General features: G+C 53.0%; 1 protein-coding gene across 2 annotated transcripts in view; it reads left to right on the top strand.

The window, feature by feature from the left end:
• Positions 1–6,195: 6,195 nt before the first annotated feature.
• LTBP2 (latent transforming growth factor beta binding protein 2) overlaps positions 6,196–16,705 on the top strand; it is a 60,451-nt gene continuing 49,941 nt past the window's right edge. For both annotated transcript variants that reach the window (XM_085225313.1, XM_085225312.1), the window contains exons 1-2: positions 6,196–6,904; positions 13,372–13,442. In XM_085225313.1, coding sequence (XP_085081439.1) covers positions 6,456–6,904; positions 13,372–13,442 — 520 coding nt within the window. In that variant the 5' untranslated portion in view covers positions 6,196–6,455. The remainder of the gene's footprint in view (positions 6,905–13,371; positions 13,443–16,705) is intronic.

The following is a 16,705-nucleotide window of genomic DNA, read 5'->3' as shown; positions in this document are numbered from 1 at the left end:
ACTGCTGACGGCCATGCCTGGTGCAGGACAGAGCCGCCGGAGCACATCCTTGCACGTGATGGAGAGCAGCCCCATGACCATCAGTATGAGCACAGAGCTTTGGGGAGCTGCTGGCCTGGGGCCAGGATGGGTGCACTGCATCAGCGGGCTCGGGGGTGGGAAGGGCTCTGGATTTCCCTTCCCTGCTCCCTTCTGAGAGCCTCACTGACATGGCTTCCTGGAGCAGTGCTGTCAGGAAGAGGCATTTTGGGTTTTCAGGGACACGTGCATTTGTGCTGCTCAGCCTGGCCTGTGCGGAGCGTGAGAAGGGTGCTGAACCATCCGCCCAGGCCAGCTGCTTCCTCCAGTAGAGCACTGAGACAGAGCCACTGCCATACCCAGACTGTTTGGAAACATGTTGATAAACTTCCAAGCGTCTATTTCACAATCCAGATGTGCTCGCCTTGGCTGTAAACCCTCATCTGAAGAACAGGTGTGCTATAATGTTTCTAGCAGTGGCCCCAAAGCCAGCTGGAGGCTCGAGCTGAGCAGGGGCCAAGGGGCTGGTGCCATATAGGATATGGATGCCGGGGCAGGGACAGGTGAGGCAGAGAGCTGTAGGTCAGCCGTAGTTCATAACAACTGGAGTCAGACTGAGGGAAGAGGGGGCTGTCCCACAATGTCCTGCAGCCCCCAGCTGCTCATGTGCAGCACTGGAGCCAGCTTGGGAGAGGCAGCCCTGGCTGTATGGGCAAGCATCTGCGGGGTGCACCAGCCCTACATTTATTTCCTTGCTAAAACAATGAGGAATGAGAGTTTATTTCTGGTTAGAGCCCGCACCCAGCTGCGGGTCCACAAGGGTGTGCCACACCTCTGTGAGGGTGGGTGACAGCGGGCAGCTGGTGGGGGCAGCTCTCACAGCTCTGATGTCAGCAGAGAGCTGGATTCCCAGCCTGTGAAGTCATAGCTGGGAAACTGGGTACGCAGCCTAATCCCAATAATTACCCAGTGGGACTGTAAAGTGTAAATGAACTAGTAATTGCCTGGTGACTGACTACTTGAGCTCCAACACACGCCACCTTATCACTGTCACCTTTTGCAGCTCTCTAAGATTCACTTATTATTAAGACATTTAAAATTGACTTGAACTCATCGCATTGTAACAAACTGAGATCACAGCTCTTCCGCCTCCCAAACTGGAAGGAAAGCACCTAAAATTTGGTGCCATTTTGGGATGACAGAGTAATCAAGCAAAAATACAAATGCAGCATTAGCCAAAAATACAAATGCAGCATTAGCCAGGTTCCTTCCATTTTGGGGTCTGCAGGGCTGCCACCAGTTTTCTCCCGACACACAAATCCGCTGGCTGAAGGACTTCTGTTTGAGTTCCCTATGCATTTAGCAGTGGAATGTTGTAAAGCAGGACCAAAACCTCGAAGGAAACAAAAGTCATAGCTTTTTAGGAAGACTGCTTTGAAACCAAAAGCATTAATCGGAAGATTAAATGACTTTAATCCCAAACACTCAGTAGAATTCAAAGCTTGATTACAGGCTTGTTTGTTTGTTTGTATCTGATCTTTTTGATGTGCTGAGAAAATGCAGTGCTGTTGAGAAAAGTTCTGTATGGCAGGATGTTCTCAGAACGAACTCTTTCAGCACTGTCTGGTATTATCTTGTTTCTTCTGTCCAACAACAGTGTTGTGTTACTTTGCTTGGATCTGTCTTTTCCTTCTTTCAGGTTGTGGGCTCTTTGGAAGCACTGTTCCTGGGGTGGTCCCAGCCGCCAAGAAGGGAAGCTTTCTGCTGAGGATAGCGGCCCGCGGTCCTGATCTCAGGCTGTCCAGTGTGTGACAACCTGCCTCTGGAAAAGCTTCCTCTCACTCTTTCTTTCCATTTCTCTCTTCCTGGGAGGCACTGACTCTGTGCTCTGCTTGAAGCTCTGTGGGATGGACACCCTGAGCAGCCTCGCTCCTTTGAGGAAGATATGATGGATTGAGCTTGTGGCCAGGGCTGTCCAGTCTGTAAGATCCTCTCCCTGCCACGTGCAGCTCCACCACAGGTATGAGGTGGCAGAGAAGCCAGCCCCAGCCTCCTGGGGTGAGGGAAGGCCGCAGTCAGATCAATGAAAACAGGACTTCATTAATTATAAATGGACAGGCTCCCCTGAGCTGCTGTAGCTCTGCATGAGTCACATTCTAGCTGAGTTTTCTCTCTTTATTTTTTTTTCTTCTCTCTCTTGAAGAGTTGTTGAAGGGTTGAAATACTGTGATGGATAAATAAGGAGCCAGCTGTGCTCTGCAACCAGCCCCACCAGAGCCTTTCTGTAGCAGTAGCCCACAGCAATCTCCTCTCTGCCTCACTCTTCACTCCTATCCCCTGGGTTCTGCCATCTGTTCCTGCTCTCCAAATTTCTTCTCCCTCACAGTGGCATGGTTTGCTCTCATGTTGTAAGCTCCTTTCCAGCATGTGGTCTCAGCCCTCAGTAATACATGGACATATGTTCATACAACAGTATGACCAAAGTGCCCAGTGGTGGGACACCCACTTGGTTCGGCTGTGCCTCTCTCCTTCATCTTGGAGATGGTTAGGCAAAAGGAGAAGGAGCAACAAACCCAGCAAACGTTGGCTTTCTGTTAGAGGCTGCCAGACAGTTTTTGTTCTGATTTCTGACAATATGCTGGCCTTCTCCTCTCAAGGGAAGGCTGAGATGTGTCCTGGGGCTCTGAGGGATGGAAACATCAAGAGCGGATGAAAGTGGCTGGAGGGGCCAGCATGAGTGTCTGGACAGAGCTGTTCCCAAAACCTGCCTTGCAGCTTGTCAGTCCTTCGGGAGCATCTCCTTCCCTGGGCATCCTGTCAGCATAAGCACTGAACTCTGTGTTCTCATGGCAAAGTCAAGGCTTGGAATGGTGTTTCTGGAGGCTTTGCTGGCCGTGCTTTCAAGACCATAAACTGTTTTTCTTGCTTCCTCAATGTCCTTGGTTTCAGAGGTGCCCTCAGAGATGAATTGCTGCCTGGAAGCTGTTTCTCCATCCAGCTCTCCAGGCTACTGTGCCCTTGCTCCTTGAGGTGGCTCTTTTCAGAGGCTTGTGCCTCCAAAAGACTGGCTGTGCACCCTGATTTGTGAACCTGGGGGACTGGCTGGCCTTCTCCTGCACCTCAGCCTTCAGTCAGGGAAATGCTTCTTCTTAACCCACGAGCTTCAGGCAGCTCCTGAATCCATGGAATGTGTCCCATCTGCAGCGCGTTAGGGGTCCACTCACAGCAGAGGAAGAAGCACATGTGGGTTGTGAACCTTTCAGAAGAGGAAGAAAACAAACTAATTTATCTAAGGGATGTGGTGCCAGGAGCTACATCTGCGGGCCAACTGGCCCTGGAAGCATGGTTCCCGGGTGCTACCCACACTCCCAGCAAGGGAGTGTTGCAGAGATGATGGGGACATGAAGGGTAGAAGAATGAGAGTGCAAGGGGTCCAGACACAGTGGGACCCCTGCTCCCTATTCTTTGAGAGGGCTGAAGGAGAACTGACTCTCAGCCATTCCTCCAGGGTACAGACATCTTTTCCCTCTCAGCCTCCTTTACCAGGCACTGTGACTTTGATTCTCAGCTGCCCAAGCACTCCTGTTTCCCCACCATAACGGTGGTGGGAAGGATGGGCCATTTTGTCAGCGTGGTGCATCCTCGCTCCTCTTCTCTCCAGGTTCCAGTGAGCCTCTTCCTTTCTGCTCTAGACCCAAGGGCTGCCTCATTCCCCTTGGTATGCTGCTAGTCATGGAAAGTGTGATCTTAGGGAGGTGCCACAACTCCATCTGACCTTGGCCTCTCCTTTGGTGCTGTCTCAGTGACCCCAGAGCTGGTGCAGGGAAGTACAAGTAGGTGGACGCGGTGCTTCTGCTTTTCCCACCTGCAGCTCGCCCTCCTGGACCATGCTCTCTGCTGTTGAACTCCACTCACCACCCTCCCCTGCTGCTAATCTCTCTTCCCAGGCGGGGGTTTGATCTCGGCGGCGAGCCGCTCGATCGGCCGCTCTCTGTCTGTGTGAGTTCCTGAGAAATGAGGTATTTCATGTTTGTCTGCTGAGCCTCCGCTGAACAGCGTGCTGCAGCCCAACTTGCAGCTCTCCATGCTCCTTGTGCTTCCCAATTTCCTACTCATTTTCAGGAAGAGCTAAATACAAGGCAATCCTGTACCTGTGCATTGCCTCTGGCTCACCTGCATCGGGGCTGCCCTTGCTCCCTGTCTGACGGGCACACGTGCTGCTGAGAACAAACAGTTCTGGAACATCCTTGGAGGAATGCCTGCTTGCATGGGGAGACTGGGTAGGGCTCAGCATCCAGCTCCTGGGGTGGCTGTGAGTGTGACACAAGGCTGATTCGAGATGGGATGCCAAGTCCCTGTGCTGGCTCCGTGTGGGGTACTGGAAGGCCAGCTGAGGCTGTGCTTGGTTTGTAAACCTCATTCCTCAGCTGTCAGACCCCGAGACTGCATCTTCCAGGGGTGACCCAGTACTTCTGGGGGGGAGGAACCCACTGGTGCTCCAACTGAGTCCTCTGCAGGGCTTCCCGCAGGGCTTCCAGCACTGCTAGCATGCTTTGAGAAGCTTTGTTTACGGCTTTGTTTATGGTATTGATAATTTTCTTGTGTCAGGTTAAGGCACAAACATTCTTTCCACTGCTGCATAAGAAAGTAATTAGGTGAGGATGGAAAGGACATTCCTCTTCCTCAGAACAAAGAGCTGAGCCTCGGCTCTTATCTGGCACTGCTTGCAGCATTCAGTGGCTACACCAGATTCTGCCCACGCAGATGGAGAGATTATATCATCCAGGAAATGCCAAGGCACCTACTGTCCCTTGCTCTGATGCCACTGCCCCACGCAGCCAGCTGCCAGTCCCTGAGGTCAAAGTCTGAACCTGCTCAGCCTTGCTGTGAGTACCTGCAGTGGGAAAGTGGGAAAGTGGGAAAGGATGCAGAGGGCAGTCAGCAGGCCCTGTGAAGGCCTGGAGGAGTGGTGAACATGGGAGGTGAGTCTGTGTTCTATTGCAGCTCTTCCATGCATCGGTGGGCAAGGGAGAATAGATAAATTCATGGGTTGACATGACAACTTTTCTACTAAACTCAGTGGTTGAGCTGCAACATCTGGCACCAACAGTCCCTATCCTGAAGGCAGACATGAGGGTACAGTGAAAGGACTGCTCCATGCACACTCTGATCCTTGTTCCTCTTGCAGACATTCAGGAGCTGCTCTCTGCATCGGGATGCTTCAGTGAGCCGTACCTTCCACCTGCCTGGGCTTGGCGTAATGAATCTAGGTTGGTGGCCCCTTGAGTGCACTCAGCGTGCTTCTTTGCCCTTCTTGCATGCAAGGGCTGCAGTAAACAGCCTGGAGAGCCCACCCCAAATACCTCATGGTGTTCAGCTGAGGCTGAGCCTGAGGTCCTCAAGGAGGACCTGCTCCTGCCCAAGATGGCCAAGGGCAGTGGAGAGCAGCAGAGATATGGCAGAGGATGAGGTCAAACCCTGACATCCTTCTACCTGCTCTCACTCTTCGCCCAGTCCTCTCAGTGCATTTAAAGCAGCCATTTGGAGCCACCCTTCCACCTCCACGTGCCCACACGGAGGAAAATGGGAGGGCTTGACATCTATTGATGGATGTGACTCCTGGAAGGCGTCTCTTAGCCGAAGGACCTGGAGCTTTCAGGTGAGTTCTTTTCTACAAGTAAATGTGTAAAGTTCCGAGCAGGGTTTGGGGCTGTATGAGAGCACTGAAACCAGACTGCGACGGCAGTAAGGCTCTTCGCACCGAGAGATGCCACCGGGGCAGCAGGCAGGCGGCTGAGGAGACGCTGCTGCTCCCGAGGGCCCCAGACGCCGGGGGGTGGTGGCGCGTCCCTCTGGCGCCCGCATCCCCGCTCGGCGCCCCCACGGCAGCAGCCGCGGCCGCGGCCGCTCCCCGAGCGCTGCCGGCAGCGCCGAGGGCCGGCGGCTCACCGTGGACCGGACAGCGGGGGCGGCGGGAGCGAGGGCGGCTCCCGAATCGGTGGAGCGTCAGCTTCCCCGGCCAGGCAGGGGTTAAGGCTTCTCCGTTGTAGTTTGTTTCCCTTTGCCAAAGTGGGTGTTGCTGGAATGTCTCCTCGGCTAAGGAGGGGGGCTGAGCCGTGTCCTCTGGAGAGGGGGGATGTCAGCATCAAAAAGACGCAAAAGGGGGAGGTTTCCAAAAATAAAACCCTCCATCCCCTCCAGGCTCTGGCAGTGCCAGAGGCGGGCGCAAAGGTGCTCGGAGCCGCCTGCGGAACGCCAGAGCTCGCCGGCGGGACGGCCGCGCTCCTCCTGCTCTTCCTCCTTCCGCGGGGCCGCTCGGCAGCCCACGTCCCGGTCCCCGGCCCCGGCGGGCTGCAGGTGCTGGCGGAGCCCCGCGGGGAGATGGGGCAGTGAGGAGCGGCTCCGTCGGGCGGACCGGAGCGCCAGCCCCCGGGGGGATGCCCGCCCCGCGCCGCCGGCCCTCGCCCGCCCCGCGGGCTGACAGCATGCGGGGCGCCGCGGCCAGCGTCTTGCCCCTCACCTTCGCGATCCTGCTGGGACTCGGCGACTGCCAGCGGGACCTGGCGGCGAGGCTGGAGCCCGGCGCCTCCCGCCGCGCCGAGCCCCGTCGGCTGCGGGGTCAGACGGCGCCCCTGGGGGCGACGGGCACCGCTCCCGGCCTGCCCCGGCCGCACAGAGCCCCCCCGGAGCCGGCCGCCCTGCCCGCCGCCCTCCGCCCCGAGGGCGGCCCCGCGGAGAGCCCCAACGACGGCCGCAGGCAGCGCCCCGAGCCCGGACTCGGCCCCGCGCAGGGGCTGCAGCCCTCCCGGCAGCGACCCAGGAGCGCGCTCAAGGCGCGGGTCGTGCCGCGGGCGAAGGAGCCGAACGGCAGAGGGAGGATGGCGGGGTAAGTGTACGCCGCGCGCTCGTGCCTCTCCGCTGCCCTCCTCGGGCGCGGCGGGACGGCCCTCCGGGAGGGGCGTGGAGCCGCGCTCCCATCGGAGCTCTCCGCCAGCGGTTTGCCGGTCCCTTGCGTCCCGCCGTCCCGCGCGTGCGGCGATCCGTTTGTGTGCGTCGAGGTGCGAGAGCGGGGCGGCGCACGCCGCCCGGCACACGGGGCCGTGCCGTGGGTGAGAGCGCTGGGGTCTGGTGTTCTGCTGGCTCCGGTGGGTTGGGCAGCTGTGTGCTGCTGTGGGCAGTGGATGCTGCTCTGCCGCTCTCCGGGTGCCGTGCCCCGTGCTTGGCAGGCGGCTCGTTTGGCCCGGCGGGATGGAGCCTGGCTGCCGCAGCTCTTGCTGCAGGTACCTGGCCTCTTGGCTCCGTCCTCCCGTAATGGGCCCCTTGTAAGCACTCCACACGGCAGCTTCCCATGGCTTCAGCTGGCTCAGCCGCGGGAGGCTTCTATGAGTTGCCTGGCAGAGCCGCTTCCAGCTCCAGGCTCTGGCTACAGCCCTGAGGAGGTGGAGAGGAGATCATATGGCAGGGCCACAGCTGCTCTGCAGTGAAGGGGAGCCTGCAGCGAGACACAGTGCGGTGCCGACATACCCCCAGGCTCCCTGCTCTGCAGCTCTCCCTCTGATCCCCTGGGGCTGATGCCCCTCACGATGAGTATCTCTGCTAGCCAGTAGAGTACAGGCCACTGGAGCCCTGCAATGGGCAGCTTGACTGACCCGCGTGGTGTGTGTTGGCTCTGTGCATGAACAGTGTGCAGGCTCTGGGCTTACTTTCTCTGACATGGGCAGACATTCTTCTCCAATATGGGCAGGTATCTTCACTAGAGTGCAAAAGGCAGCTTCATCCCTGATGTTCTTTTTCCCTTGCTTGCCTCACTGCAAACTTTTAAGACAGAGGTGTCTCCATGTACCTTCTGCATGTTCCTGTGCTCATGTAGTCCCTTACAACTACACAACTTTGCTTTTCTTCACTGTTATGTTTGACACACGAAGTCTTGATCACTAATGGCAGGTAAGTGGCAGTTTCTGACACACCTACATCTTGTTTTTCCAGCCTCTTGGAGGGAGAGCGTATTGGAGTGATTCCTTGGGAGACCCAGTCCTCAGCTCAGGAGGATGTTATCCTTCCTGCAGGCTGATTGTTGTCAGCCTTCCTGTGGTGGGGTGGCAGGGCAGTGATTTCCCTGGGCAGCATTTTCCAGGTCCCTGTGATGCCTTCAGTGCCAGCAGCTGGACCACGGTGGCACCTGGGGCCACCCTGAGCGTCATACTGTGCGGAAGGGTGCTGAACCTCTTTGAAAACAACGTCCATCCCATAGCAGAGGGTGTTGCTGTTGACCTGTTGTCAGTGGGATTCAGCTGCCTGGGGTACCCAGGGCTGCCACAGGCCTTCAAGCCCAGGGGGACGAGGAGCTGTGCCCCAGTGCTGCACTCCCTGTCCGTGTGCGCTCTGCTCTGGAAAGTGAGAGCTGAGAGGGAGAGCTGCAATCCCCATGAACGTGAACTCTGGAACATGCATCTAATGGCTTGTTGTCAATGGCTTTCCATCTCTTCTGGAGTCCAAATCAGCACTTTTTAAACTTCTCTGTGACCTGCTGCTTTTGGAGCTTTCTCACACAAAAGCTGCGCTGAAGTCACCGTCGGTGAGTAACCACATGGCGTTACTGCTCGCCGAGAGCTCGCTGCCGCCTCCAGCCGCTCTGTGAGACTCCCTTCTTCCACCTCATCCATCTTCCTACATCCCTTGCTGCACTGGACACGTTTCCATCCAGGAAACTCAGGGCCCCTAAAGAGCTTCATTTCACGATTTCATTTTTTTGCCAGGTGGGATATTTTCTGTTCTGCTGTTCGCACTGCACTCCCTCTCTCTCTGGTATGGTGACCTTCGGTTTCCCTTCCTCAGGTAGCATTGCAGGCTGTACTACACCCTGGTGCTGTTTATTTATATAGCTTCTTTGGCTTAAAATCCCAGCTGTGCGTGGGTTGCCTTTCCTCCTTCCCAAATCACAGCTTTCTGCTGGTACCTCTGGGGGCCTCACTCAGGTCATCGTGCACACTGTGAGCCTGGGTCCTGGGGCTGCAAAACCTGTTAATTAGCATGATATCCTTCTCTGCACAGCTGTCCTCTCGCTTTGTTTGACGGTAGCATACCCAGAACTGAGTTTCTTGCTCAGGGACTGTTTGGATGTGTCTGTGACGCTGCTCTCAGCTGATGGTGCTGCAGGTAGGAGCTGCTGACACTTTCCTCTGAGCACACCTTGCCAGAACTGCCTTTGGTTGCTTTCTCCCATTCACTGTGAGGTGACTTCTGACACAACAGCAAGTATCGCTGAAAACTGCTGTCCTTTATCACTGAGCAAGGGAAAAGATACAACATATCTCTGCCTGCTTTGCTGTGCCCTCCTTCCCTACCTGTTTCCCAGTCCCTCCAGACTGGCTTGCAGACATTTACCAAACCCCTCGCTGCTGTGGATGAGCTATTTCTACCCAGTGCCATGGAGCAGTTGGCTACCCAGTTCAGTGTGTTCAGATCTGTGTTTGAAGTGTTTGTAGGTTCATCCATGCAGTTTTTGGTCCATAGAATTCCTTTTCTCCTGAGTGTCAGGGTAGGCAGCTCCCAGGCCCTCAGAACGACCCTAGCACTTGCCAACTAGTGTGCTGGATGTATTCCTCACTCAAGCTGGTGGTCCTGCTGCACACCATTGTGTCCCCCATGATGTGGCCCTCTTTGTTCCCCTGCCCCATGCCTCCTGTTCTTTGAAAACAAGTCCTCAGTGATGCATACAAGAGTAGTGGGGAATACTCTGGGGAAGCCTTCACTTTGGTTGCCTACCTCACATCTGGGGACATATGGGGCTTTTTTGATAAGTAATCCGAGAGTGACAGGCTGGGAATTCCATCATCTCATCTCCCTCTTGCTTTCTTTTTGTGCCTTGTGCGCCCCAGTTGTTGGGTTGTGGATGCTGCCTGTGGTCGTGCAGTCCTCCTTCACCCCAGCTTTGTGGGATATCAGCTCACTCCACAGCGTGTATATAGAACTGCTCAGGCATTGAGGCAGTTAATGCTGATGTGGACTTGGCAGAGCATTTTCAGTGGCTCATCGATGCCAGCAGCTTTTTGCTAATGTTCTTCATTGGGTCTGACTGCAAATATTTCATACGCAGCTGGATGGAGTTCACTGTCATGCAGCATAAAGGCAGACCTGGTGATCTAATAGTCCCCTGGCCTTTGGTGAGGATGCTGTGAATGACCCGCATGGAGCCAGCGGCTCTGGCAGCAGAGCACTGCGCGGAGTTGAAAGATGAGGCATGGATTGCTTTTAAAGCAAATGCTAAAAAAAATGGTTCTGCTGAGTGCTTCAGAAACATTGTGTGATCACCACTAAGGCTGCGCACATGCTTAAACTATGTGAAGCCACGATCTTACTACTGTTTTCTAGTTTTCCTTCCCCCAGTGCTCATTGCAGTTGCATGGCTCAGGTTTCAAATAACACTGTGAAATCTTGCTGGCTTCTCTTGTGCTGGGTACTTGCTTACCACTTTGTGTGATGGAGACCTGACCCTGGCAGTGGCCTCTGGCTGAGGCAGCGAGTTATGAAGGACTGGCTTACTGCGGCTCTTTTGCTCATGTTATGGGTTATGATGGTGCAGCCATCATGGTACTTCTTAATGTGGAGGAAGCTTGTGTCACTGAGCTGGGCTAGGAGCAGCTCTGCAGGATGATCTGTGAATCCTGTAGCAATCCAGTGTTACAGATAGCCAAGTCTCAGCCAAGACAGCCAGGAATATCCTGAGCCATCCCCATGGGCTGCCCCAGGTGAGGGTGCATTGTTGTCCCATTGGCCAGCAGCCCCCCAGGGGTGGTGACACCAGGCTGGACTGCCTGTGGTTCTTCAGTCTGGGAGCAGCCCTGTGTGCCTGGGGTGGCTCATGCCTGAGCCATGTGCTTACCCTGGTGCTGGTGACAGCACGTGCAGCTAGCCAAGAACCACGGTAAACATGCTGTGCTCCTGAGACCCCCAGGGGCTTGCACTGCATTCTTTGCGAGGCAGGGAAACCACACGGCATTCAACCAGTGCAGATGTCAACTGAACGCTGTAACTAGAGCCAGATGTGCCTGGCACTGGGTCCCATGCAGCAAAGCCCCCAGAGCTGTTGCGCTACTGCACATGCCCCAGCTCACCTAACTGCTAACTTTGGGGTTCCTTAGTGGGAAACAGATCTGTTCCATCTTTGCCCCACATGCTGCTTCTTTCAGCACTATGCTCCCAGTCTAAGAAGTCCACCCTGCCTCCACCTTTGCCTGACCCATCATCAAAGAGGCCGTCCCCTCATCAAAGTGGAAAGAGGAGATGTTCCCCTTCATGTTCTCTCTTTGCCCCCTGCAGAATTGCTCCCCTCTTAATATGTCAAGCTGTCCTCTCTTGAGGAGCTTGTGTTTCCCTTCTGTAGTGGTTGGCAGTGGTTGCCTGTAGCCAGTAGGAGAGTGATGAAGGCAGGGGAGGCTCAGCTTGGGAGCAATCAGGAGTATATGTGTGAGACACTTAGACAAACCTTGAACTTTCATTCCATCAAGAACCTACAGCTGGACTCAAGACCAAAACAGCTTCTTTGGAGAAGGTACTTACCATGCCTACAAGAAGCAACTCTGATTATGTCAGCAAGTTGAAGTTAGAAAGAGAAAAGGCTCTGCTCTCTCAAGAGACTGGTGGAATGTGGCTGGCAAGGTGTATGCCATGCTGAGGGAAGAATGCAAGATGTGAGAGTTAAAGCAAAGATGTTTATGCTGATGCTTGTAGTCTCTCACCAGACCTGGATACCTGCTACAGCTCTAGAATGGTTTTCTCTATTGATTCACACAGCTTTAAAAAGTGTAAGGCCTTTTGTGGGCTCTTACACAGTTTGTAAATGAGAGTTTCCTTGGATACTTTCTGGGGAGGTCTTGAAGAAGAAATCCATAGATCTCTGGGTTCACAGACAAAAAGCTGAAAGTCGGTGCTGTTGCCCAACCAGAACAGATGTGAGTGAATGCAAGAATCAATTTGGCCCATTCTGTTTGCAAGAAGACACACAAAAGGCATTTAAGTACTTTCTCCAGGTAAAATCTACCTGGTTAACAAAGTACTGATCCTGAAATACCGGGTAGCACTTTATAAATTATGTGGCTTCTCAGACCACTTCCAATTCCCGTGTGAGGTGACCGAATCCCTACATATGCCTTTCTTTGCCAGCACCAGGGCATCCTTGCATGCCTGCTTGCCACTCTGTTTGGCTATTTTGAAGTGTGAGCCCCATACCTGGAGCTCTGGCACTTCTGAGGCTGTCATCTTATGTTGTGGGTATTCAGGAGTGCTAGTTCAGAGCGGGATCAGCTTCTGACCCTGCTGTGTTCCTGTGAAAGTCAGTCTAGAAGACAAATGTGCATGTTTCCATGGTTCCTGTAAATTCTGTCAGAAGCCCTAACTGCCTTGTCCAGCATTAGAAATAAACCACACTCTCGACTTGGTTTCCAGAGGCTTTCCAGAGCCCTCAGGCTGACTGTTTCTAACTTTGTATCTTTTGATGATCATACTTTCCCATCTACCTGGACATGCAGAAGTTATAAATTCCCTATACTTTCTCTCCATGGTGAGTAAATACTTTTGGAGAGCAACCTGCAGCTTGTTATCCTGTCTCCTTATGGACATGTCAATACGTGAAGTGGCAAAGAAATCAGGGTTAGCTGCCTGCTTCAGCTTTGCAAGGCGCAGTGGTGTCTCTGACAGCTGTACATGACCTGCAATTAGCACCTGAAAGCAGACAGTGAGGACTGGTGGGGAGGATGCTGTCTGTATAAGGGCAGTCAAAACATTCTTGCGTCAAAGTGCTGGAATTAACAACCATGGAAATGATCTGAGCCTGCTGGAATTAGGCAGAAATTGCTTTGCACTGGAGGACTGCTGGAGGCAAATGATCGCAGGGATATGGCTGCTGGCACAGTGGGCCTGCAGCATTCTGATGGGAGAGGATGTGTTATCTTCATCTGTGTCAGCCTAAGACTTGTATGGGGTATAACGGCCAGATTTGAATGAGGCCTGATTCACCCCCCAGTGCCACAGAAAAGAATATAGCGCTGCGAGGTTGTTAAAGATGGCAGCTGCTGGCCTCAGGAGGAGGATGTTTTCTCTCAGCGCTGGGAGCTGAGCGCTGCCCCAGCTCAGAAGGCACTGTGCACACTGCTGCATTCACACAGCCCTGGGGGGCTCTCTTCCAGGCACTCAAACAACTCAGCCCTTGTCCGATGGGTTTTGATCTCAGCTGCTGGTCCATCTGGAAGGAAATATCACATGCTGCAGGAAATAATTTGACGGGTGACTCAGAGGTGCTGGCTACGGAGACCTCAGCTCCCCCTTCTCATCACTCTCTTTTGTCTCTGCATTTAGGCCGAATGTCTGTGGGAGACAGTGCTGCTCGGGCTGGGCTGTGGCTCCTGGCACAAACCACTGCATCAAACGTGAGTACGAACATTGCAGTCCCAAAAAGAATCCCCAAAAGTGCCGTGGCTCCATACTGGGCAGGGGGAACAGCCTCCATACCCAGCACTTCCCTGAGCATCTGGCCTCGCTCGAGTGGCAGCAGCTGCCCAGATGTTTGGTGGGATGGAGCTCAGCGTTGTTTGCTGCGAGGTCTCACAGTGCTTCGGCTGCACTGGGATAATTGCATTAGCAATCGCTGTTTGGGAGCAAGGGGCCAAGGGCTGACTCACCTCCTTTCTCCCTCTCCCCCTCATCCACAGAAGCCAAACGGTAGAGAGCATGCTGTGCTGCCAGACAGTGTCTGTAAACAGAGTGGGAGGCCAGCAATGGCAGCATCTTTCTCTCATTAGGGGTTTTTGTAGGAGCCGTGGATCTGGGCTCGCAGCCATGCGGGCTGCTGAGCGCCTGCTCAGGTGCTGCTGTTCCTGAGGATTAATTAAAAGGACACCATCGACGTGATCGGGCCTGACAGTGTCACCCCAACAGGGGATGCGAAATTTCAGTCAGGACTTGGATGGAGACCGATGGTGTGTAAACATCGCCGAGTTCCCAGCTGCCTCCCTCCGTGGGCTTTTTTGCTGGGGATGCTTGGCTGTGTTTACAGCTGCCAGTGCAAGCTGAACTGCCCGTTCTGGTTAATTTCTGCACTGTAATGTTGTGTAATTTTTGATCCCATGCTCTTTGGTATGGGACATATCAGGGAAGTTAGCAGGGTGCAAGTGCGGTGGGGGGAGGCTCTGAGCGTGGTGAAGCAAGGAAGAAAGGCATCCAGGTTGTGGGAAGGACCTTAGCTCTGGTGGGTCTGACTGAGCCTGAGTGCAGGAGGAGGGTGGGCCAAATGCTTACTTTAATCCAGCTGCTGACACCTACTGAGCATAGTGAGTTCTTCCTTTTCCACCAATGCTTTTCTGGGGACTCTTGCAGCACCTTTGTACAATTCAAACCTTAGGCAGAATTCCCAGCCTTTGGTTTGCTCCAGCTACTAAGACTAAAAAGTGCAGTAAGGAGTGGGGAATTTTAAGAGAGCCAGTGACTGGGAGGATAAGAAAGAGAAATATCTCACCTGGGGATGATGGCATTTGCTGGTGAAATGAAAGTAAGCTAATGGAGTTAAGGAGGATAATCTCACAGATAGCTTAGCAGATGCCTATCAGCTCCTCTTTCCCCACTCAGACTGATTCTTTCCCCTGTGCTGAAGAGCAGGGGAATGCTCTTGCTCAGACTCACAACATTTATTCATCTATTTCAGAAGTGTGTGCTGCTTCCCCAGGTAGCTGTCCTGGCTGGGCTGGTGAAGCAGAATGAACTTTTTTTTTTGCCATGGATATTTTAAAGTTTAAAGGAAACATTTTTAATTGGCATGCTGGGAAGGACTTAATAAACTCATCTGTTTTCTAATCTTGTACACATGAGCTCATGGTTAAAATACCTGATGAATATACAGAGTTTTTTGCTGACTGCTGTGGTCTTGGATGGTTGCATGAGCACCTGGGGCTTCCCTGCAAAATGGAGATGACATTCGTGTGCTCTCTCCTTTCGTCTGTCTTCTGTACAATGACAGTAGGTTTTGTTGAGCACAGGCTGGTTTTCATTGCAGTTATGTTTTCAGTCTCTGATTCATACATTGCTGTTGATTTAACTAACTGTCGTCTTGCACAAATCTCTCAATTGTATTAATTGTCCTTTCCTTCTGGGTTTTCTAAGGCAGTCAGAACTTTAGGTTAGAACTGAGATTACACATTATTTTGCATCAATAAGCAAGCTATTCCACAAGTAAGTGGACTAAATCACCCCAGTGGTAAAAGTCCTTCAGCACCTTCCTGGTTTTGCTGTGGATGCCTCACTGAATGAACAGATTGACTCATATTTAAATGGGACTGAGCAGAAGAACAGGCCAGAGATCTTACAGTGAAGATCTTCACCACTGTCCTAGACCCAGAGCCTGTGCAGAGGAGCAGGAACCTTGAGTTTGAATACCTTCTTGCAATATCTTTGCTTGGTGCCAGGCCTGGCTTGTCTGCAAGGTGATGGAAGGTTGATTCTTGCGACTGTCCCTTTGTGCAATCCTGCCTGCCTTACCTGGCTGGTAAACCACACACACTTGTCCTCTGCAGCCTTACCTTGCTGCAAGGACCTTGCACACAGGCTTGATGTGCCAGGGAGCTGCTACATGCTTTTGGACAAACGAAGGTTGTTACTGAAAATACTTCAGAAGTGTTCTAAATTTCATCTTTTTATTAAGAGTTTTTGAGACACTTGCTTTTGCTTTCTCTAAGACCCCAGCCCCAGGAGCAGATGATTACATGAGACTATAGCAAGAAGAAAGGAGTAGCTTTCATCTCACCAGAAAGTATTTGTAACTCCATGGATGGGGAGAGAGCATCATCTCTGAGCATCCCCTGAGCTCAGAAGCCACAAAGCAAAGAGGAAGTCTCTAGATGATCTCTACATCTTCCTATTGTCCAGAAAAGCAGCATTTCCCACATATGTGTTTGTATCTCCTGATAATAAGTGCAGTGTGAGAAGAGAGCTGTGGAGGAAGAGAGGTGCTCGTGGATACCCAGCAGCTGTGCCTGGTGGTGGTGGGATGTCAGACTTTCTGCAGCCACCTGGGGCAGTCTTGGGAACAGGTCTGAGCAGAAGTTCTGGCTGCACACTGCAACCTGTCCACAAGGTTTCCGTGGAGCTGAAGGTTAATATTTGTCTTTTACTGCTTGGGGAGGTTTCATCACCTTCTGCCATCCAGCCCTTACCTTCTTTTCTTCTTTGAGGAAGACACTGATTTTCAGTGCCTCCTCAGATATGCTTGCTCAGAACGTCCAACCTGGTCCTACCTGAGCGACTTGTGGTTCCTTGGCTCTTGCTAACTGAGTCATAAACCCAATTTGGCATCTGTTAACTTGGGAAGTGTTAGGGTCCAGCTTTTAATTAATAGCACTTTCCTCCTGGGGTGCAAACTGAAGCTGATGTGCTGTAATTAGGAACACACGCAGGCTTGGAGAGTGGTTTGGGCATGAAGTTAATGAACTGTAAGTACCCATAGCTGTGAAGGAATTTGGGGATGGTGACTCCAAAATCAGCTGTGGAGGGAGAGCTGGCAAGTTCTGAAGGGGATAGGAAGGGGGACCATTCAAATCAGATCCCAGAATGTAATAAAACAAAAAGGTAGCATAAAAACCACTCCTAGGAGGCTGCATTGGAGCACTGTTATCTTTCTTCTCCGTGTCTGCTAGCTTCTTCT

The sequence above is a fragment of the Meleagris gallopavo genome, chromosome 5, assembly GCF_905368555.1.
Source record: "Meleagris gallopavo chromosome 5, MGAL_WU_HG_1.1, whole genome shotgun sequence".
In the NCBI taxonomy this organism is placed as follows: domain Eukaryota; kingdom Metazoa; phylum Chordata; class Aves; order Galliformes; family Phasianidae; genus Meleagris; species Meleagris gallopavo.
Note: the sequence above shows the minus strand (reverse complement) of the source record. Positions and strands in the feature narration are given on the sequence as shown.